The sequence below is a fragment of the Bufo bufo genome, chromosome 9 (assembly GCF_905171765.1).
Source record: "Bufo bufo chromosome 9, aBufBuf1.1, whole genome shotgun sequence".
Lineage (NCBI taxonomy): Eukaryota > Metazoa > Chordata > Amphibia > Anura > Bufonidae > Bufo > Bufo bufo.
Genome location: NC_053397.1, coordinates 191603871 through 191626443, shown reverse-complemented (window position 1 = coordinate 191626443; position 22573 = coordinate 191603871). Strand labels below are relative to the sequence as shown.

General features: G+C 42.1%; 1 protein-coding gene across 4 annotated transcripts in view; it reads right to left on the bottom strand.

The window, feature by feature from the left end:
- Positions 1-22573, bottom strand: part of LOC120979751 (protein transport protein Sec16B-like) — a 269654-nt gene that overhangs the window by 128427 nt on the left and 118654 nt on the right. For all 4 annotated transcript variants that reach the window (XM_040408708.1, XM_040408707.1, XM_040408709.1 and 1 more), the window contains 4 exons: positions 9006-9141; positions 7238-7465; positions 1040-1137; positions 542-623 (listed from right to left, as the gene is read on the bottom strand). In XM_040408708.1, coding sequence (XP_040264642.1) covers positions 542-623; positions 1040-1137; positions 7238-7465; positions 9006-9141 — 544 coding nt within the window. The remainder of the gene's footprint in view (positions 1-541; positions 624-1039; positions 1138-7237; positions 7466-9005; positions 9142-22573) is intronic.

The window sequence follows — 22573 nt, the reverse complement described above, 5'->3', positions numbered from 1 at the left end:
GTCTCTGGCATAAATGTCAGATTTCTGCTGGAAAAAAATAGCCCTGCATGCTGTGCTATTTTCTGGCAGAAAACCAGAATCTATTCCGGAAATATGCCAGTTCCATGCCAGATCCTAATACAGTGAATGGGGATCTGGCGGTGCCAGGCGGTGTTAGTTTATGCCGGATTTAGTAACTCCGGTAGTAACCAGAGTTACCAAACACAGATGTGAACCTGCCCTTACTCCACTGATAGCCACACAACTTTGATAAAACTGTACTATTTGAGCGACAAGAGATAGACAACACAACATTTAACGAGACATCTGCCCATCAGCATACCCGGTGTGAAAATCAAAGGGTCTTGGGCACTGCAGAGAGATCAGAAAATCTCTTTTTGCAATTCCGAGTGCTTGAAGACAAAAGCAGCTATTATTATCTCCCCACATCGTGGCCCAATTTTTCCCAAATTGTTGGAAGCACAGGAAGCACAATCTGTTACATATGGTTAGCATACGTCTGCACAATGCAACACTAGGAAAAAAAAAAAATCTAACTTACGGTTGCAGCTTGTGGTATGCGACCAGTCATTAGCTGAAACAGGGTTTGTAATGGGTCATTGACAGCCAAAGTGCTAGTAAACCTGAGAACGGCAACAAAACCATCATTAGTACTAAATGAGTGGCCTTACTGAGGAGGAAATCGGATGAGAGTACATGCTGCGAGGCTTAGCCTATCTGCAAGTAATGTTTGATCAATTCCCCACCTGGAATGTTATGCTTAATCAATCATTTTCTGTACAGTCAATGCCCAATCAATTATGTTCTCTTCTCAAGTAATGACTGACCTCCTCCAACTAGATTCTTTACAAGCAATTTCTAGTCTTAGAGCCGGCGTCCCTTCTTGTCTAATTATGAGAATTTCCTACTATCCTCTCCGCAGGGCAACCTAATCCCTTCCCCTTTCGATGCTATTAAATTACTACCTATGATAACACTTTTCAGCCTGTGGCTGTTAGCAGGATGAGGATGATAACGGATCAGATAAAAGTGCATTTACCTGGCCATTACCCAGCTGTAGGTCCGTGAATCCATCTTGCTGGAGAGAAACAAAGCATGTCCCCAAAGCTGACTTTTCATCGCCCAATCAAGGGCCTCCTTAATAATAAAATATGATATATTAGCCAAGAAATTGTAGAATCTTCCAAGAGATGAACAGTTACAACAGCAGGAGAGAAAAAGAGTTGAGTGAGTGATGGAAGAAGCCGGCTTTTAAGGTTTCATATACAGAATATTATATATATATATATACACTCACCTAAAGAATTATTAGGAACACCTGTTCTATTTCTCATTAATGCAATTATCTAGTCAACCAATCACATGGCAGTTGCTTCAATGCATTTAGGGGTGTGGTCCTGGTCAAGACAATCTCCTGAACTCCAAACTGAATGTCAGAATGGGAAAGAAAGGTGATTTAAGCAATTTTGAGTGTGGCATGGTTGTTGGTGCCAGACGGGCCGGTCTGAGTATTTCACAATCTGCTCAGTTACTGGGATTTTCACGCACAACCATTTCTAGGGTTTACAAAGAATGGTGTGAAAAGGGAAAAACATCCAGTATGCGGCAGTCCTGTGGGCAAAAATGCCTTGTGGATGCTAGAGGTCAGAGGAGAATGGGCCGACTGATTCAAGCTGATAGAAGAGCAACGTTGACTAAAATAACCACTTGTTACAACCGAGGTATGCAGCAAAGCATTTGTGAAGCCACAACACACACAACCTTGAGGCGGATGGGCTACAACAGCAGAAGACCCCACCGGGTACCACTCATCTCCACTACAAATAGGAAAAAGAGGCTACAATTTGCACGAGCTCACCAAAATTGGACTGTTGAAGACTGGAAAAATGTTGCCTGGTCTGATGAGTCTCGATTTCTGTTGAGACATTCAAATAATAGAGTCCAATTTGGCTTAAACAGAATGAGAACATGTATCCATCCTCTGATAGTTACTTCCAGCAGGATAATGCACCATGTCACAAAGCTCGAATCATTTCAAATTGGTTTCTTGAACATGACAATGAGTTCACTGTACTAAAATGGCCCCCACAGTCACCAGATCTCAACCCAATAGAGCATCTTTGAGATGTGGTGGAACGGGATCTTCGTGCCCTGGATGTGCATCCCTCAAATCTCCATCAACTGCAAGATGCTATCCTATCAATATGGGCCAACATTTCTAAAGAATGCTATTAGCACCTTGTTGAATCAATGCCACGTAGAATTAAGGCAGTTCTGAAGGCAAAAGGGGGTCCAACACCGTATTAGTATGGTGTTCCTAATAATTCTTTAGGTGAGTGTATATATATATATACACACACACACAGTATATATACAGTATATATTGCAAGAAAATTTAGACTAGTACATCCAAAGTCACATGTGCACATCCATAAAGCTACCATACAAACAGCAAACAAAATGTTAGCTTTATGGATGTGCACCTGTGACTTTGGATGTCCTAGTCTAAATTTTCTTGCAGTGTGTTTGGAGGATAGCTCTTTCCTTTTAGATTAAGCACTCCCGCCCATCTGCCCCTAGTATAAATGTAGCTGGTTCCTACACCGCCCTGAACTTTGTAGGCTTAGGTTATGTCCAAGAGAGGCAGTTCTGTTAGTGTTAGGTACCCATCTGCAGAAGCTACCTTGAGGTTGGTAGATGGGCCCGACAGACGTTTGATCAGAAATGTGCAAGAAGGTACTCATGGTAGGATCCGGATAACCATCTATTCGCTAAGGTGGAGGGGGGAATAGGGTTCTGGGACACAGTTATTGGATTTGTATGTCATTTTCATCTATTGATGTAATGCTATTCAGGATACCTGAGTCCCTACTGTTTGTACAATTTTTTTAATAATGTTTAATAAAAACTATCTGATTTTGAAAACACGTGCAAGAAAAGCTTCCATTTTTCATGTATAGTAGGTATACTACCACTGTAATCCAGAATAATCCCTAGTTATATTGTTTGCATGTATAACAGAATGCTGCTAGATAGATAGATGGATAGATATAGATGTATAGATAGATAGATAGATAGATAGATAGATAGATAGATGCTACAGGCAATGTATGAAATGCAGGCATTGTATAAAATACCTAGGCATTCTGTAGAATTTAGGCAAAGCATGAAATGTCTGTTATTTCAGTCTTTTGCCTAGACATATGTATAGAAGGATGAGTATTCTTGAGGCAAGGTATAAAATGCAAAAAAGTAATAAATATTAAGAAGCCTTTACTGATTTGAAAAAACAAAGAAAAGAAATGCTAAATAAACTACACTTGTTGTTCTAAAATAACAGAAGAGCAGTATTTTCTTACTGAAAAACAAAATAACCAGACCAGTAGTGTCCTCACTAGCAAGGCTGGCATTTTGAATGGCACTTGTCTTTCTCCCACAAGCACTTCATAGTTTGTTCCTTGTTCTTGCACAAAAGAAATGCAAATGTCCTCAATAAACTACGCTTGTTAGAAAACAGTGGGAGAACAAAACTTTCTTACTAAAAAACAAGAGAGAGAAACCAATATTGTCCTCACTTGTGTTATGGCGCTGTCGCTGTATGGGGGTGACTCTGGCGCTGGGCAATTTCACGATGTTGCTGTGCAACGACCTCTGGAAGGGAGTATGTTATACTTCGCTTGTTTGCCCGGTAACCTCTGGAAGGGAGTATTTAATACCGTACTTCGCCAGTTTGCCTTTAGGCATTATATGGAATGCCTAGTAAATGTGTGAAATATTAAGCGTTACATACTTTGCCTGAATATTTTAGGCATTCTATAGAATGTCTAGACATTTTATACAATGCTGGATTTCATACATTGCCAGTAAAAAAATTAAAATAAATTATATATACTGTATACAGTATATCTGATAAGGAGCTACCTTGTCGTCTGGTGGGCCCGACATATTTTTGATCAATAATAGAGCTTCTTCACTGCTTATTAGCAAGTATTGGCGTCATGTATTTGACCCTGTTCACACATTCACCTGTTCACTCAGTCTTAGTGCATTTAGTGGTGTGCTGCTACTTTATTTGTTTGCTGTATTATTGCCGGGTAGCTTGCACCTGCGATTTGTCTCTGGAGGTGCTGTTCCTATATATATATATATATATATATATAGTGAGAGAGAGTAAAGTGTTGAAAAGGCAGGGGACAAAATGTTTTTGCTAATACTAAATACCTTCTGTATTTAACAGAGGGGAGGTTCTTGAATTCCTTTATGCAAAAGCTCTAACTGGGTTATTTAAAATGACAGCACATAGAAACATAGAATGGGATATATATTGTACTTGTGTATATCTCAATGCAAAAATGCAAAGTCCCCGAAAAATAACGGTTTCTAAAGTTGTACCAAAGGAGCTGGGTCCTTTACATACATTGTATTATATTATAGAACTGAACCTATTTTCTGCAGTTTATACTCACAGCAGCAGTACATCCATTAGAAACTCAAATATCCCAAAAATAATCAGCCTATGAAAATTAATAGGATTTTCATTAGGCATGTTTGTAAATGGCCATACACATAAGGTAAGGTCCTCCTAGGAGGATTATAATTCTCCCAGGAGATAAGTAACCACCAGAAGTGTCTGGCAGTGGCTTCCTTCTCTCACCCAATTTGTTCATGACCCAAATAAACTAAACAGCCCAAATAAACTAAAAATACATACTTGATTATATGCCAGTATAAAAACATACAAGTACTTAGAGAAACAATCCCTTCAGGTGCTCCTCCAGTATATCTAAACAGTAACAACTGTACTTAAAGGGTTGTGCCACAAAAAACATTCTACATTTTCCAAACCTACACCTGGATCTATATACAGTGGTCTCTCAAGTTATAATCTTAATTGGTTCCAAGACAACCATTGTATTTTGAAACCATTGTAAGTTGGGTAATCGGTTCCAAAGCCCCAAAATGTCACCCAAGATAAGAGAAAATGAAGATTTAAGAAAAATAAGCAGATAACTAAGACAGATAAAACAAGGAATAGCGTATAACTAGCAAATAATACAGCTATTTTGCCAGAGAAGTGGCATTGATTGGTTGGATCTGGGTCTGAGACATTGTATGTTGAGTCCAGTTTCAACTTACGATGGGTCAGAAATGACCATTGTATGTTGAAAATATTGTATCCTGAGGCCATTGCAGCTTGAGGGATGATTGTACTTTGTTATTGCATGTAATAAAAATGTAGTATAGCCACTGACCTATTCAATAAAATGTATCTTTACAGCACCACCTGCTCTTTGTTCTTTTCCTTATTTTTCCTTCCACCATGTACTTACCTGCCATCGCTCCAGCTGCAGTCCCTGCTTCTCTGCGGCTGCGCCGCCATCACTTGATTGCCACTGCAACCAGCTCTGATGACTCTGGGGCTGCCAGCCAATCAGAGTACTAGGAAGCTGGACCAATCAAGCTCGGCATCAGCATCCTGTGGTCCCTGCTGGTGGGGTATTTAAACAGGAGACTGCAGGCCACAGTCACCTGAGATTGGTCTTTGTAGTCACACAAGCTTGTTGCTGTTTTGCTGGATAAACTCCTGGATCTCTGACCTCTAGCTTACCTCTGACTACTGATTATTGTACTGATGTGACCTTCTGCTTTGACCTTGGCTTGTCTTAAGATTTGCTTGTGTATTCTGATTCTGTCTATTTGTTTTCTCTCTAGCCCTGACTTGTTCTATCATTCCCCATTTTCTCTTAGGGCTTGTGCACGTAGTCAGACTAGGGACATCTTCCAACTAGGTAGGTACAGTGGTTTGGCTGGAGACTAGGAGATGGACTGTTCCCTACCTACGTGACACCACCTCATGTGATGGTCACACACGCTAAGTATAAATCTTCAAATGCCACTAGCTTTTTTTAGAAGCTATGAGAGTTACGGGAATGTGCAAAAAGTAATCTCATCACAATAAAAAATTAGCTCATTGCTCCCTGTAAATCCAAATGCCCAGGCACCCCGACTCCCATGTTGTTTCTTCAGAAAGAAATGTAGATACCATGTGGGGATAGGTAGTTGATTCTTCTTAATGCTCTCTTCCCCTTCCTTGGCACCACCTCCTGATGAAGCATCATGCAAAATGCCTGTCGCGGAGCCCAGGCGTTCGGATGTACAGCAAGCAGTAAGCTAATTTTTACTGTGATGAGATTACTTATTGCATGTTACTGAAATAATAGTGGTGCACCACTAGCTGGGATTGAAGTTGCAGTGAGATATTGATAATTATTTAAGTACTGTAGTTACGGTTTAGAGATAATGCAGTAGAGCCTGGGAGCTTTATGTTATTTAGGAATTCTTTCTCTAAGTACTTGTATGTTTTTTATATTGGTAGTTAATAAAGTATGTCTTTTTTTATTGGGAACTAACTGGAATGCTTAGTTTGTTTATTTGGGTTATGAATTAGAATAAGCTTTTCCCAGTTATGTTGAGTATTATTGCAGTAAAGGGGCTCTATATTGCTTGACACGCAAACATTTGGCTGAACTGAACTTGTATGTACGGGGGAGTCTGAAGGGAGTCAGGAGAGATTGCTATTGCAAGTGTATGGCTGGCTTTAGACACCTGAAAATAACCAAAGCGAGGTTAACCAACCCTGCAAACTACTATGTGTGAGCAGAGAAAAATTAAAGGTTCATATGCATGCGTCTTTAACTGAAGATTGGATGGAAGGGAACATGCTGTAAAGATTATCAGAGTCTTCTCAGCAGTAGAGAATTCAGAAACCAAAGTATAGAAGGAAGAAGATGCAGGAACCCTGAAAAGTACAGAATAAAGTGAATATCATATCTATTATAGCAGATCATTATAGTGACTTCAAAAAGCCAGGATCCTCATCTACATACAAGTTACCTTTAATATCTTCAGATGAAAGCCTATATCATGCAAGTAAAAGATTATTCTAGTTTATTGTCCACCGAGCAGATAACACTGATCATTTGGTAACTGAGGGAAAGATCCCATGTTTTAAGGTCATAAATGTGGAAGAACAGTCAAAGGCTCAAGCAAGAAACTCAGGGAAAGAGTCACGAGAGGAACATCAGCTGAGAAGGTAATGTTAATTCACAATTTAGCCAAGAGTAGTGTAAGAGTTAACAAAGCTGATTGTGGTCTTCAGAAAGACTACAGCCTCAAGAGAGACGTCCATGATATGAAGAGAGGACATAAGGTGTATGTTGTAAAGTAGACAACTTGCTTTTTTTCGTCCAAAGTACAGCAACTTAGTGAATTTTTCCACAGCCCGTTTTGACATTTCAACAGTAGATGGGATCTCTCCAGTTAGAAGATCCACTTGTGCACCATCAGGTATGAGGGATGGTTCATCACCCAGAGAGATGAGCTCACTGTACTCTTGCTCTTTTCGATATCTCTCCCGCTTGCAGTCTTGAAGTATTAGATCTGCCAGATCACTCCCATCTATACACTAAAGAAAAAGCAGAGATGTAAAATAGCAAGGTCATAGTCCAACTAAATCTATTATAAAAAAAAATGATATTTCTATTGGGGGAGTGGCACTTCAATAATAACAGTGCACTTTTACTTATAATGGAACCCACCTTAAAATGAGCTGTTAACTTTTTGGTTATTTGGTTATCATTAGCCCACCAAAACTACAAATGGACTTGAACTTACTGGATGACCAAATGGGAAACAGAAGAGTAGTCAGCTAGCCAGGGTAAAAAATCAGCAGAGTAAGCAGAAACCAAGTCAGCAGACAATGGGTTAATCTGGAGCTAAGCCAAAGTCAGTATGCAGAGGATATCTAATCAAGAATATAAGCACTAATCACAATAGGACAAAAAAAAAACAGCTAGAAATGATGATTGAGGAGTCTGCACCAAAGATCATTTCCCCCAATGAACAAGAGTTTTGCTCGTTCTTAAGGAGATCTGCAGCACCTTTACACAGGCAGATGTACGAATGTTCATTCCTGATAATCTTCCTGACAATTGGGCAGTCACCTGTCACCATGAAAATGCAGTGTAATCTGCCAGCAGCATGATATAGAGCAGGAGGAGTTGAGCAGATTGATAGTTTTATGGGAAAAGATTCAGTATAACTTGTATTTCATTAATTTAAATGTCTGCTCATTCTGTTCTTAGAAGTCCAGGAGGCGGTCCTATCAGTGACTGACAGTCCTCCCTCTATGACTGTGTATACACAGAGAGCTGTCAATCACTGATAGGACCGCCTCCTTAACTATAAAGCCCAGAGCAGGAATTTAACTGAATCAAATCCAAGTTATACTGAATCTTTTCCCATAAAACTCTATATATCAATCCGCTCAGCTCCTCTATAACAAGCCGTCCTCAGATCAGGCACCATGTTTCACATGACAAGTTCGCTGTAAGCAAGATTTTTTTACTGCCCAAACAAAGGAGAAAAGGGAAGGAGGTAGAATCCATGGAGTGATGTCAAAAATTATATCCAAAGAAACATCCAATTTTTTGTAAAAAAAAATAAAATTACATATAGTATTCACATATAGGCTGTTAATATGTGATGTGTCCCTTTAATCTATCCAGCCTGCTAGAAGCAAGTTTCCCCAACCTGATATTTCCCATGACTTGCATTATCGCATACTGCCTCGTAAATCATGTACAGTTTAAATGTATTCACCGGCATAAATTGTTACATTTTATAAAGTTTTTAAATATAATGCCACAAGCCACCGGGTCCTTTAAACATTAACTAGACACAAAGCAATGGTGGGTTAAATTCTCCCAGTGGCTCCAACACAATCATACAGTCGCAGCAATTAGTTAGTAGAAACCAGGACTCTTGGCTGAAAACCACAGGCATAAAAGCAATCTGCGTAATGTTAATTAAGGGAAACCATATTTACATAATATATGATGGACGTTGCTATAAACGTGTGTTGAAACAGCACTCCGCGGATGTTACAAAGCGACATTTGTTCACTGCTAATGCATGCCAGATTTGCAGCGTTGTGTTCCACGTACCCCATTCTGCCGACACATCTGCAACAGCACCTGCCATAGCAAAGCATTGTCGCGGCTCCTTGCACCCTGTGAGTGCAGGCACTGGCTGACGTTCTGCTGGCAGTAGTTCATTACATCTACTTTATGTAAATCTTCCCTGTAGGATGCCAAGACAGAAAGGAGAGATATTAGTCCACCGAGCATACCTAGATTTCTGTTCATTAGGTTACTTATTGGAAGAAAAAAATATATTCGAGTAAACTAAGGCTGCTGCCACAACAAGCCTTTTTCTTGGCATTTTTTGAGGGGCTTGTAAAAAACACCATGAATTTCTTGACTTTTTTATAAGCACTTTTTAGGGCAGCATTAATCAGTTATAAGTTAAAGGGGTTATTCGACTGTTTGTAATTGATCGGATCGGACTGGCCCACCAGAGTACCAGCGGATCCCCTGGGGGGTCCAAGCTCTGACAATAATGAACCCCTAGTAAAACAGGGCTCTTAGAGTCCTATATACACAGAGGCTGGACCCTCAGAATCAGTTCCTTTGTTTGGCCCAAGGCAGGGTTGCTAACCAGAATTTTTCTCTTTTTCTAAAAGACTTATCCCAAAATCACGGACAGCAAACATTTTTTACTGACAAATTGGAAAACCATAATGAACTATAAAGATTACATGTCTATATCTCAATATACTGAGTAATACATGTCTATAGCTCAATATACTGATCAGAACTCTTTATCAGCATTTACTGTGAGTGTAAAATGATGATAATTACCACTAAAATAATCTAGTCAAGTACCAATAGCCTCAAAAAAATCATAGACCCATCTATTTTTTTCACAGACACAGGAAAAAAGTAATCTATTTTTATGGACTGTCTAGGAATTTCTGTATAGTTGGCAACTCAGGCCAATGCTAGCTGAGCCCCATTCACGGGAATAATTCACTTATTTACAATTAGTATGTGGTAAAATTTGATACCTAATGGTTTTATTCTATTTAATTTTATCTGAATTTAATAAAAATTCAAAAGAAAGTAAAGTGCAACATATATATATATATATATATATATATATATATATATATATATAAAGTCCCAAAAACAAAGTAAGGCCTCTTACACACATCAGTGAATTATGGACGTGTGCTGTCCGTGGTCTCTGCACACAGCGTATCCATAGACTTTAATGAGTGTATTAACACATCACTGTTTTTCAACGGACTATGGGTCTGTGTTGACACCATGGAAACATGCCCAATTTTGGTCCGTGATTATGGATCCCTCACACATTATATTCTGTGGGTCCATGAAAACCACGGACATCACATGGATGCTATCCATGTTTGGTCCGTAGTTTTCACTGATGGTTGCTAGAATATGCCCTGGAAATTAAATTGCAGACTAGCGGTGTCCGTGGAATATAGATGACACACACAGAGCAAGAAACGGACACATGGACCAAACATGGATCCTTCACGGACATCTTCACTAATAAACCACTGACCATCTTGTCACGGACATCTTCACTAATAAACCACTGACCATCTTGTCACGGATGTCATCACGGACATGTGAATGAGGCCTAAATCATGTAGAAATTATGAGCACACACGCAAGGTAATATAACCAAAAATTATGTACAGTACAAAAATATCACTATTAATACAAGAGCCCAGAATACATTGTGATTAGAGATGAGCGAATCAAAGCTGATGAAGTGGAATTCGATCCGAATTTCAGGAAAAACTTGATTCGCAACGAATGCGAATTTCCTTGCGCTTCGCTGTAACGAATCATATTTTTCCTAAAATGGCTGCTGCACGTTTGAAAACATGGGGCAAGGAACTCTGGGAAGGCGGGATCACCGAGACTGACATGCCTGCACACAGCCAATCAGCAGCCAGCCAGCCCTGTCACAGTCCTATAAATACGGCAGCCATCTTGGATTCAGACATTTTCCAACGTTCTGAGTGCAGGGACAGATGTGAGAAGGCACTAGGGACAGCAATAGGAAAACCTGATTGTGAAAAAAAAAAACTGAAAAAACGATTTATAAGTGCAGGGAAAGGATAAGGAGGAATCAGTTCACAGCATCTTAGTGCAGGGAGAGACGTCAGAAGGCGCTAGGAACAGTGCTAGAAACGCGATTTACAAGTGCAGGGAAAGATTATTTGGGGATCCAAATAGCCATTATACAGCTCTGTCATTCCAGCTATTTGTTCTTAGGGTGCAAGTGCTATGTCGAAAAGCCTTTAGTGGCTTATATATGTGGAAAAAGAAAAATATATTTTCAGTTCACTTCTGCAGTTATATGTGGTGAAAGCGTTTAGTGTCGTATTTCAGTACAAACAGAAAAATGTATACGCAGTTCACTTCTGCAGCTATATGTGGTGAAAGCGTTTAGCGGCGTATTTCAGTACAAAAATAATAATATATACGCAGTTCACTGTTGCAGTTATTTGTGGTGAAAGCAATTACTGGCCTATTTCAGTACAAAAAGAAAAATATATACGCAGATCACTGTTGCATTTATTTGTGGTAAAAGCGTTTAGTGGCCTATTTCAGTACAAAAATAAATATATATTCTCAGTTCACTTCTGCAGTTATTTGTGGTGAAAGCGTATAGTGGTCTATTTCAGTACAAAAATAAATATATATTTTGGGTTCCCCCAGAAGTATCTGGCTCGATGAGCAGCTGATACCGCACTTGCATCAGTTTTGACAGGATTCTACTCCAGGTGGAGAGAAATTGTTTTTGGAATGCTTTCTCCATCGCAACCACGTTCTCAAATAACCAGAAGACTGGCCGATTCTCTCCTGTTTTAGGCAACACTTTATTGAGTAATCGTGGAAAGTCAAACTGACCCCATAAAGGCCTTTCCGGTGGGGGTTAACCACAGATAATTCATTACAAGAACTGCCGCCAATTATCAGATCAAATTGTCCCCATTCTTAAATCTGTTTCCTGGTTATATTCTGTATGTCGCCCACATATACAATCTGCCCTGGGTGGCGTATCAATCCTATCATGATGGCGTCCTCACACACCTCTGATGCCATATATTTTTCAACGTTGATTCTAAGCTTTTTCCATGATGACTGGGAACTCGTGATGTTTTCCCTGATGAAGAGACCAGGGGCTGGTAGTTATGGTTTGAATCTTGATAAACTTTGCAACTCTTCCGGGCTCCAAGCAATCTTGAAGCTTTGTCTTCTCATTGTCTGTAGCTTCTAGAGGCCTTTTCATGCCAGGCAGGTTCCACCAGAAGTATCTGGCTCGATGAGCAGCTGATACCACACTTGCATCAATCTTGACAGGATTCATCTCCAGGTGTAGAGAAATTTTGTTTTTTGGAATGCTTTCTTCATCGCAATCACGTCGTCGAATAACCAGAACACTGGCTGATTCTCTCCTGTCTTAGGCAACACTTAATTTTTTTAATTATATTAATTAAATATTTAATATTAAATGGAACCAAAACTTGATTAAAATTATTCAAAACTAAACTTAAATTTGACAATACAGTGGGATGCGAAAGTTTGGGCAACCTTGTGTCACGGCCACGGCTATGACCGTGACTCCTGAACCGCATGCGGTTGTCAGCGGTTTTCTTGGGTTGTCAATCACAGGTGAGGGCTGTGGTATTTGCCTCACCTGTGGTTGCCGCTGGCAACAGTATGTATGTGGCAGCGTAGCAGTCTGAGCTGTGCCATTGCAGCTTGCTATGTTGTGCATGCGGTTTTGTGTGATGTGTGTATGTGTGCACTTGCTTTTTATGTTATTGTGTGCACGTCCCCTTTAAGTGGTGTTTTCCCTTCCCTGGTGTTGGAAGGGTTAATCTCCTTCCTAGTGTGTGTGTGTGTGTGTGTGCACTGGGTGTGTCCGACTGTGGGGTGTGGCTTCTTGGCCTATAAAGCCTCACTGCTTTTGCAGGTCTGCAGGTTGCTTCAGCCATGCTTAGCTGAAAGCAGCCTCCTGTCTTTACTACCTGCCAGTAAGAGCCACCCCTGTGGTCATAACCATAATGTCTCATTAAGTTTATTTCTAGTTATGTGTGATGTCCGTTTGATGTTTTACATGTGATTTTGTGCAGCTATGGATCTGGGTCCCTGTGTGGGGATGCGTTTGTGATCTGCACCCTGCTTACACAGGGATCCAGTCAGCAAGGCTGTGGCAGGTAGGTGGAACTCTTTGTTCACCTGCCATATCCATAGAGCTGTTTATGTCTCCCCTTTTCCAGCAGCTTGGCCGTTGAGACTCCTGCTCCTCCGTGTCTAGGAGGAGTGGGTTGTCTTACTCAGCTCCTAGTTTAGGGCCATCTTGAGGGGCTAGCAGGGACTTCTAGGTTCCGGAGCATGAGCCCTCCTACCATCAAGGTTGGCTCATGTAGCTAGGAGTCAGGGTCAGGTTAGGGATGCCTTTAGGAGGTGACCTGCTCCCTAATCCTGTCTTCATGGCCAAGCAGCCATAACATCACCCGGCTCCACACGGCTGAGGATTTCCCCCATCCTCAGCCGTGACACCTTGTTAATCGTCATGATTTTCCTGTATAAATCGTTGGTTGTTACGATAAAAAATGTCAGTTAAATATATCATATAGGAGACACACACAGTGATATTTGAGCAGTGAAATGAAGTTTATTGGATTTACAGAAAGTGTGCTATAATTGTTTAAACAAAATTAGGCAGGTGCATAAATTTGGGCACTGTTGTCACTTTATTGATTCCAAAACCTTTAGAACTAATTATTGGAACTCAAATTGGCTTGGTAAGCTCAGTGACCCCTGACCTACATACACAGGTGAATCCAATTTGGAGAAAGAGTATTTAAGGGGGTCAATTGTAAGTTTCCCTCCTCTTTTAATTTTCTCTGAAGAGTAGCAACATGGGGGTCTCAAAACAACTCTCAAATGACCTGAAGACAAAGATTGTTCACCATCATGGTTTAGGGGAAGGATACAGAAAGCTGTCTCAGAGATTTCCACTGTCTGTTTCCACAGTTAGGAACATATTGAGGAAATGGAGGACACAGGCTCAGTTCAAGTTAAGGCTCGAAGTGGCAGACTAAGAAAAATCTCGGATAGACAGAAGCAACGAATGGTGAGGACAGTCAGAGTCAACCCACAGACCAGCACCAAATACCTACAACATCATCTTGCTGCAGATGGAGTCACTGTGCATCGTTTAACCATTCGGCGCACTTTACACAAGGAGATGCTGTATGCGAGAGTGATGCAGAGGAAGCCTTTTCTCCGCCCACAGCACAAAAAGTGCCGCTTGAGGTGGGCTAAAGCACATTTGGACAAGCCAGCTTCATTGTGGAATAAGGTGCTGTGGACTCATGAAACAAAAATGTTGTTATTTGGCCATAACAAGGGGCGTTATGCATGGAGAAAAAAGAACACAGCATTCCAAGAAAAACTCCTGCTACCTACAGTAAAATATGGTGGTGGTTCCATCATGCTGTGGGGCTGTGTGGTCAGTGCAGGGACTGGGAATCTTGTCAAATTGAGGGACGCATGGATTCCACTCAGTATCAGCAGATTCTGGAGACCAATGTCCAGGAATCAGTGACAAAGCTGAAGCTGCGCCGGGGCTGGATCTTTCAACAAGACAACGACCCTAAACACTGCGCAAAATCCACTAAGGCATTTATGCAGAGGAACAAATACAACCTTCTGGAATGGCCATCTCAGTCCCCAGACCTGAATATAATTGAAAATCTGTGGTGTGACTTAAAGAGAGCTGTCCATGCTCGGAAGCCATCAAACCTGAATGAACTAAAGATGTTTTGTAAAGAGGAATGGTCCAAAATACCTTCAACCAGAATCCAGACTCTCATTGGAACCTACAGGAAGCGTTTAGAGGCTGTAATTTCTGCAAAAGGAGGATCTACTAAATATTGATTTCCTTTCTTTTTTGTGGTGCCCAAATTTATGCACCTGCCTAATTTTGTTTAAACAATTATAGCACACTTTCTGTAAATCCAATAAACTTCATTTCACTTCTCAAATATCACTGTGTGTGTCTCCTAATATGATATATTTAACTGACATTTTTTTATCATAACAACCAACGATTTATACAGGAAAATCATGACGATTAACAAGGTTGCCCAAACTTTCGCATCCCACTGTATATTATCCCAATCTTTGATTGAAATTCCCAGACAATTTGCCAAGCCTTTTGTGCCGGAGAACGTGTATGTTTAAATCGTGCAGAGCCGAAGTGGCCTCCTCATGCTGCTGTCACCTCCACACTTTGTTGTCGTTGTGCTACTCTGTGGCCTTCTCATGCTGATGACACCTCCACAATCTCTTGTTGTTGTTCCACTCTGTGGCCTCCTCATGCTGCTGCCACCTCCATAATCTCTCGTCGTTGTGCTACTCTGTGGTCTGCTCATGCTGCTGCCACCTCCATAATCTCTCATCGTCGTGCTACTCTGTGGTCTCCTCATGCTACTGACACCTCCACAATCTCTCATTGTCATGCTACTCTGGCCTCCTCATGCTGCTGAGACCTCCAGACTTTGTCTTCGTGCCACTTTTTGGCCTCATGCTGCTGCCACCTTCACAATCTCTGATCATCGTGTCACTCTGTTGCCTCCTCATGCTGCTGCCACCTCTAGACTCTGTCATTGGGCCACTCTGTGGTCTCCTTATGCTGCTTCCACCTCACCACTATTTCATAGGTCCACTCTGTGGACTTCTTATGCTGTTCCTACCCTTCCCACTTCATGACTGGTCCACTATTTTGTCTTTCGGCCTGGCAGACATCATCATTTATTTGACCTTTCTTCTGATCTTTCAGAAGAAAGGAAAAATGAGACGCACAACGGATCCTGTCTGTGTAGCAGCTGTAAGGCCCATGGTCCCATCAGAATTGGCTTATGATTTGGTATCCAAAAGCAGTAGTGGGTACAAAACACAGAAGACATGCAAATATTCCATTCATGTGTCATCTCTGTTTTAGATCCACTCCTGCTTTTTTTGGCATTAGCAATACTGATGGATTATTGAGCAAATGCTGACCGAGTGAAGGTGTATGCTCCACAGACAGGATCCGTTTTTGGTGGGTTATTGTTCTGATGGATCAGAGGAAGGGCATATTAATCAATGAAGTCAACACACACTTACTGCTGACACACTCTCCACTCTGTCCGGGGGGGCTCTACTTGTATACGTGTTTAATAGAACAGGTTCTGTAGACTATGCGGAGTCAGCTGACGACGGTGTAAAAGGAGTGCGCTTCTTCATGGCGCTAACAGCGACCTGTAAGGCTGAGTTCATACGCAAGTTATTTGGTCCGTTTTGGCCCCATGACTGCCAATTAAGTGAAGTGTGCAGTGATTCTAAGAGTGACACCTGTCATCTGCATGTCATATGGACTCACAGTATTATTTCACTACCAAAGCCGACTCCCTATGCGTGTTACTGCAAGGCATAGTGTTCTACACCACTAAGGCTCTCTGCAGCCAGGAAATAGCCGTTTTCTTTACGTAATTCGCTGCAAATTTATTCGGACAGAACCACATTTTTGAAAAATTTGCTCATCTCTAACTGTGATGTTAAATAAAGCGCCAAGAGAACAAAAGAAAAACTCAAGAAAACAATCTTATAATGCCACCTAAAAAGGGTTTGTGTTTTTTTCTTAATTTCTTATCTAACATCTTGCAGCTTCATTTTTTGTCCAAAAATTCTGAATTTTTCCAAAAACAAAAGACATGTTGTGAAACCAACCTAAGACTATTAGGCCTCATGCACACGACCGTTGTGTGCATCCGTGGCCGTTGTGCCGTTTTCCGTTTTTTTTCGCGGACCCATTGACTTTCAATGGGTCCGTGGAAAAATCGGAAAATGCACCGTTTTGCAGCCGCATCCGTGTTTCCTGGCCGTGAAAAAAATATGACCTGTCCTATTTTTTTCACGGCCAACGGTTCACGGACCCATTCAAGTCAATGGGTCCGTGAAAGAACACGGATGCACACAAGATTGGCATCCGTGTCCGTAGGTTAGTTTTTATACAGACGGATCCGAAGATCCGTCTGCATAAAAGCTTTTTCAAAGCTGAGTTTTCACTTCGTGAAAACTCAGAACCGACAGTATATTCTAACACAGAAGCGTTCCCATGGTGATGGGGACGCTTCTAGTTAGAATACACTACAAACTGTGTACAAGACTGCCCCCTGCTGCCTGGCAGCACCCGATCTCTTACAGGGGGCCGTGATCAGCACAATTAACCCCTTCAGGTGCGGCACCTGAAGGGGTTAATTGTGCTGATCACGGCCCCCTGTAAGAGATCAGGGCTGCCAGGCAGCAGGGGGCAGACCCTCCCCCCTCCTCAGTTTGAATATCATTGGTGGCCAGTGCGCCCCCCCCCTCCCTCTATTGTAATAATTCGTTGGTGGCACAGTGTGCGCCCCCCCCCCTCCCTCCCTCTATTGTAATAATTCGTTGGTGGCACAGTGTGCGCCCCCCATCGGCCCCCCCTCCCTCTATAGCATTAACAACATTGGTGGCCAGTGTGCGGCCTCCCATCTCCCCCCCCCCCCCCCATCATTGGTGGCAGCGGAGTTCCGATCGGAGTCCCAGTTTAATAGCTGGGGCTCCGATCGGTAACCATGGCAACCAGGACGCTACTACAGTCCTGGTTGTCATGGTTACTTAGCATCCCATCCCCCCCCCCCCCCCCGATCATTGGTGGCAGCGGGTTACTAGCAATAGTACAATAGTAGAAGATTCATACTTACCTGCTGCTGGCTGCTGCTGCGATGTTCGTGTCCGGCCGGGAGCTCCACCTACTGGTAAGTGACAGGTTTGTGCGGCGCATTGCTAAATGAACTGTCACTTACCAGTAGGAGGAGCTCCCGGCCGGAAGCAGACATCGCAGCTCCCAGGTAAGTATGAATCTTTTACTATTGTACTATTGCTAGTAACCCGCTGCCACCAATGATGGGGGGGGGGGGGAGATGGGAGGCCGCACACTGGCCACCAATGTTGTTAATGCTATAGAGGGAGGGGGGGGCCGATGGGGGGCGCACACTGTACCACCAACGATTTATTACAATAGAGGGAGGAAGGGGGGGGCGCACACTGTGCCACCAACGAATTATTACAATAGAGGGAGGAAGGGGGGGGGGGCCGCACTGGCCACCAATGATATTCAAACTGGGAGGGGGGGGTCTGCCCCCTGCTGCCTGGCAGCCCTGATCTCTTACAGGGGGATATGATAGTACAATTAACCCCTTCAGGTGCGGCACCTAAGGGGTTAATTGTGCTGATCACGGCCCCCTGTAAGAGATCGGATGCTGCTAGGCAGCAGGGGGCAGTCATGTACACAGTTTGTAGTATATTCTAACTAGAAGCGTCCCCATCACCATGGGAACGCCTCTGTGTTAGAATATACTGTCGGAAATGAGGTTTCACGATCTAACTCATATCCGACAGTATATTCTAACATAGAGGCGTTCCCATGGTGATGGGGACGCTTCAAGTTAAAATATACCATCGGATTGGAGAAAACTCCGATCCGATGGTATAAAAGGGACTCCAGACTTTACATTGAAAGTCAATGGGGACAGATCCGTTTGAAATGGCACCATATTGTGTCAACGTCAAACGGATCCGTCCCCATTGACTTGCATTGTAATTCAGGACGGATCCGTTTGGCTCTGCACGGCCAGGCGGACACCAAAACGACTTTTTTTTCATGTCCGTGGATCCTCCAAAAATCAAGGAAGACCCACGGACGAAAAAACGGTCACGGATCACGGACCTACGGACCCCGTTTTTGCGGACCGTGAAAAAAACCGTTCGTGTGCATGAGGCCTTATACTGTACAAAAATTTTCACACCATGATGAGACATGTCGGCACAACATTTTTTGCTGAGATGATGTACCATAGGGCATTAGATTTCAATAGGGTATTTACTTTATATTTTTCTGACTACAAGAAAATAGCACAGTTAAAAACTCAACAGACCCCAATATAAGTCATTGGAATCGATTGGGATTCGTGGGGATCGCTGAAAGCAGATCTGTCATAGCATCATGTCTCCATTATGAACCCAATGCAGGCAGTGAACTGGTGTTAACAAACAATTTCGACTTACAACAGGACATCATGATACACTCAAATTACTAAAAAGAGCTGTGTGACAGTGTGAGGGACGAGAATCCATTTTCTATAAACATGTACTCCATCTTATGTATATGGGAGATTTAGGTCAGGTCCTAAATGGAGCTTACAGGGTTAAATAGACAGATAATAATAATGTCTAAAAACAAGGTCAAAAAGTATGTTTATGTGTGGTGTTATGATTCATATCTTATAACCGCAAATGTCATGTTTGTCATGTGATAGTCTTTCCTATATATCGTGAGCTTGTCTTTATGAGAAATCAGATACAACTATATCCAATGCTTGTCTCAGTTTCTCGAGCGCTCAGATCCCTTTTTTGATTTGGATTCCAACAATCATAGGTGAAGGCATATTTCCCTAACAAAATCTTGGCCCCCAACGTGGGGCTCAACTAAAGGACACTTCATCTGGTCTCTGACAAATTGGACGTTTCGGTCTTTCAGATATAAGAAATAGCGCTAAAAGGTAAGAGACTTTATCTTACACTATGGCCTCATGCACACGACCGTTGTGTGCATCCGCGGCCGTTGTTCCGTTTTCCGTTTTTTTTCGCGGACCCATTAACTTTCAATGGGTCCGTGGAAAAATCGGAAAATGCACCGTTTGGCTTCCACGTTCGTGATCCGTTTTTCCAGTCCGTGAAAAAAATATGACCTGTCCTATTTTTTTCACTGACAACGGTTCACGGACCCATTCAAGTCAATGGGTCCGTGAAAAATCACGGATGCACACAAGATAGTCGTCCGTGTCCGTGATCCGTGTCCGTTTTTCCTATCATTTTCAATGCAAACTTGACTTAGTTTTTTTTTTCTCTTTTCATGTCCGTGGATCCTCCAAAAATCAAGGAAGACCCACGGAAGAAAAAACGGTCACAGATCACGGAACAACGGAAATCCGTTTTGCGGACCGCAAAAAAAAACGGTCGTGTGCATGAGGCCTATATCTGTGTCTCCCTGAGTGGTTTGCCCGATTCGAGGATCTGGTGATTGAATGTACGTTGTAGAGGGAAGGGTGATATTTGAATATATATATATATATTTACAGTACAGACCAAAAGTTTGGACACACCTTCTCATTCAAAGAGTTTTCTTTATTTTCATGACTATGAAGGCATCAAAACTATGAATAAGCACATGTGGAATTATATACATAACAAACAAGTGTGAAACAACTGAAAATATGTCATATTCTAGGTTCTTAGTAGCCACCTTTTGCTTCGATTACTGCTTTGCACACTCTTGGCATTCTCTTGATGAGCTTCAAGAGGTAGTCCCCTGAAATGGTCTTCCAACAGTCTTGAAGGAGTTCCCAGAGATGCTTAGCACTTGTTGGCCCTTTTGCCTTCACTCTGCGGTCCAGCTCACCCCAAACCATCTCGATTGGGTTCAGGTCCGGTGACTGTGGAGGCCAGGTCATCTGGCGCAGCACCCCATCACTCTCCTTCATGGTCAAATAGCCCTTACTTTCAAAGTTTTCCCAATTTTTCGGCTGACTGACTGACCTTCATTTCTTAAAGTAATGATGGCCACTCGTTTTTCTTTACTTAGCTGCTTTTTTCTTGCCATAATACAAATTCTAACAGTCTATTCAGTAGGACTATCAGCTGTGTATCCACCTGACTTCTCCTCAACGCCACTAATGGTCCAAACCCCATTTATAAGGCAAGAAATCCCACTTATTAAACCTGACAGGGCACAACTGTGAAGTGAAAACCATTTCAGGGGACTACCTCTTGAAGCTCATCAAGAGAATGCCAAGAGTGTGCAAAGCAGTAATCAAAGCAAAAGGTGGCTACTTTGAAAAACCTAGAATATGACATATTTTCAGTTGTTTCACACTTGTTTGTTATGTATATAATTCCACATGTGTTAATTCATAGTTTTGATGCCTTCAGTGTGAATCTACAATTTTCATAGTCATGAAAATAAAGAAAACTCTTTGAATGAGAAGGTGTGTCCAAACTTTTGGTCTGTACTGTATATATGTAAATATGTCTAAAATATATATATATATATATATATATATATATATACACATACACTCACCTAAAGAATTATTAGAAACACCTGTTCTATTTCTCATTAATGCAATGATCTAGTCAACCAATCACATGACAGTTGCTTCAACGCATTTAGGGGTGTGGTCCTGGTCAAGACAATCTCCTGAACTCCAAACTGAATTTTAGAATGGGAAAGAAAGGTGATTTAAGCAATTTTGAGTGTGGGATGGTTGTTGGTGCCAGACGGGCCGGTCTGAGTATTTCACAATCTGCTCAGTTACTGGGATTTTCACGCACAACCATTTCTAGGGTTTACAAAGAATGGTGTGAAAAGGGAAAAACATCCAGTATGCGGCAGTCCTGTGGGCAAAAATGCCTTGTGGATGCTAGAGGTCAGAGGAGAATGGGTCGACTGATTCAAGCTGATAGAAGAGCAACGTTGACTGAAATAACCACTCGTTACAACCGAGGTATGCAGCAAAGCATTTGTGAAGCCACAACACACACAACCTTGAGGCGGATGGGCTACAACAGCAGAAGACCCCACCGGGTACCACTCATCTCCACTACAAATAGGAAAAAGAGGCTACAATTTGCATGAGCTCACCAAAATTGGACTGTTGAAGACTGGAAAAATGTTGCCTGGTCTGATGAGTCTCGATTTTTGTTGAGACATTCAAATGGTAGAGTCCGAATTTGGCGTAAACAGAATGAGAACATGTATCCATCCTCTGATGGCTACTTCCAGCAGGATAATGCACCATGTCACAAAGCTCGAATCATTTCAAATTGGTTTCTTAAACATGACAATAAGTTCACTGTACTAAAATGGCCCTCACAGTCACCAGATCTCAACCCAATAGAGCATCTTTGGGATGTGGTGGAACGGGAGCTTCGTGCCCTAGATGTGCATCCCTCAAATCTCCATCAACTGCAAGATGCTATCCTATCAATATGGGCCAACATTTCTAAAGAATTCTATCAGCACCTTGTTGAATCAATGCCACGTAGAATTAAGGCAGTTCTGAAGGCAAACGTATTAGTATGGTGTTCCTAATAATTCTTTAGGGGAGTGTATATATATATATCAGCCTAGTTCTGTTATGACGTGGGCGTGTGTGATGCCATGGTGTATCTTGGGGGATACTCTCATTTACACCTTGGGCAGGAATTCCTTTGATTTCTTTTGTCTGTACAGATCCTGAGCTAGCCTCAGGGGGCCAACTGGCAGTTCAAGCATTCCGTCACACGCCCACGATGATGTCATCACCCTCCTGTTGAAGAGGGGGGAGGTGGGCTTCTTTTTGGCTTATATTAGCCCAAGCCAGGACAAAGGCTCTCTCTCTTGGGACGGCCTCAAACAGAGACACATGGGAGCAGCTCCATGAAGGAAGATGGACCGAAAAGCTCCCTGAAGGAAGAGAGGCCATGAAGAGAGGCAGAGC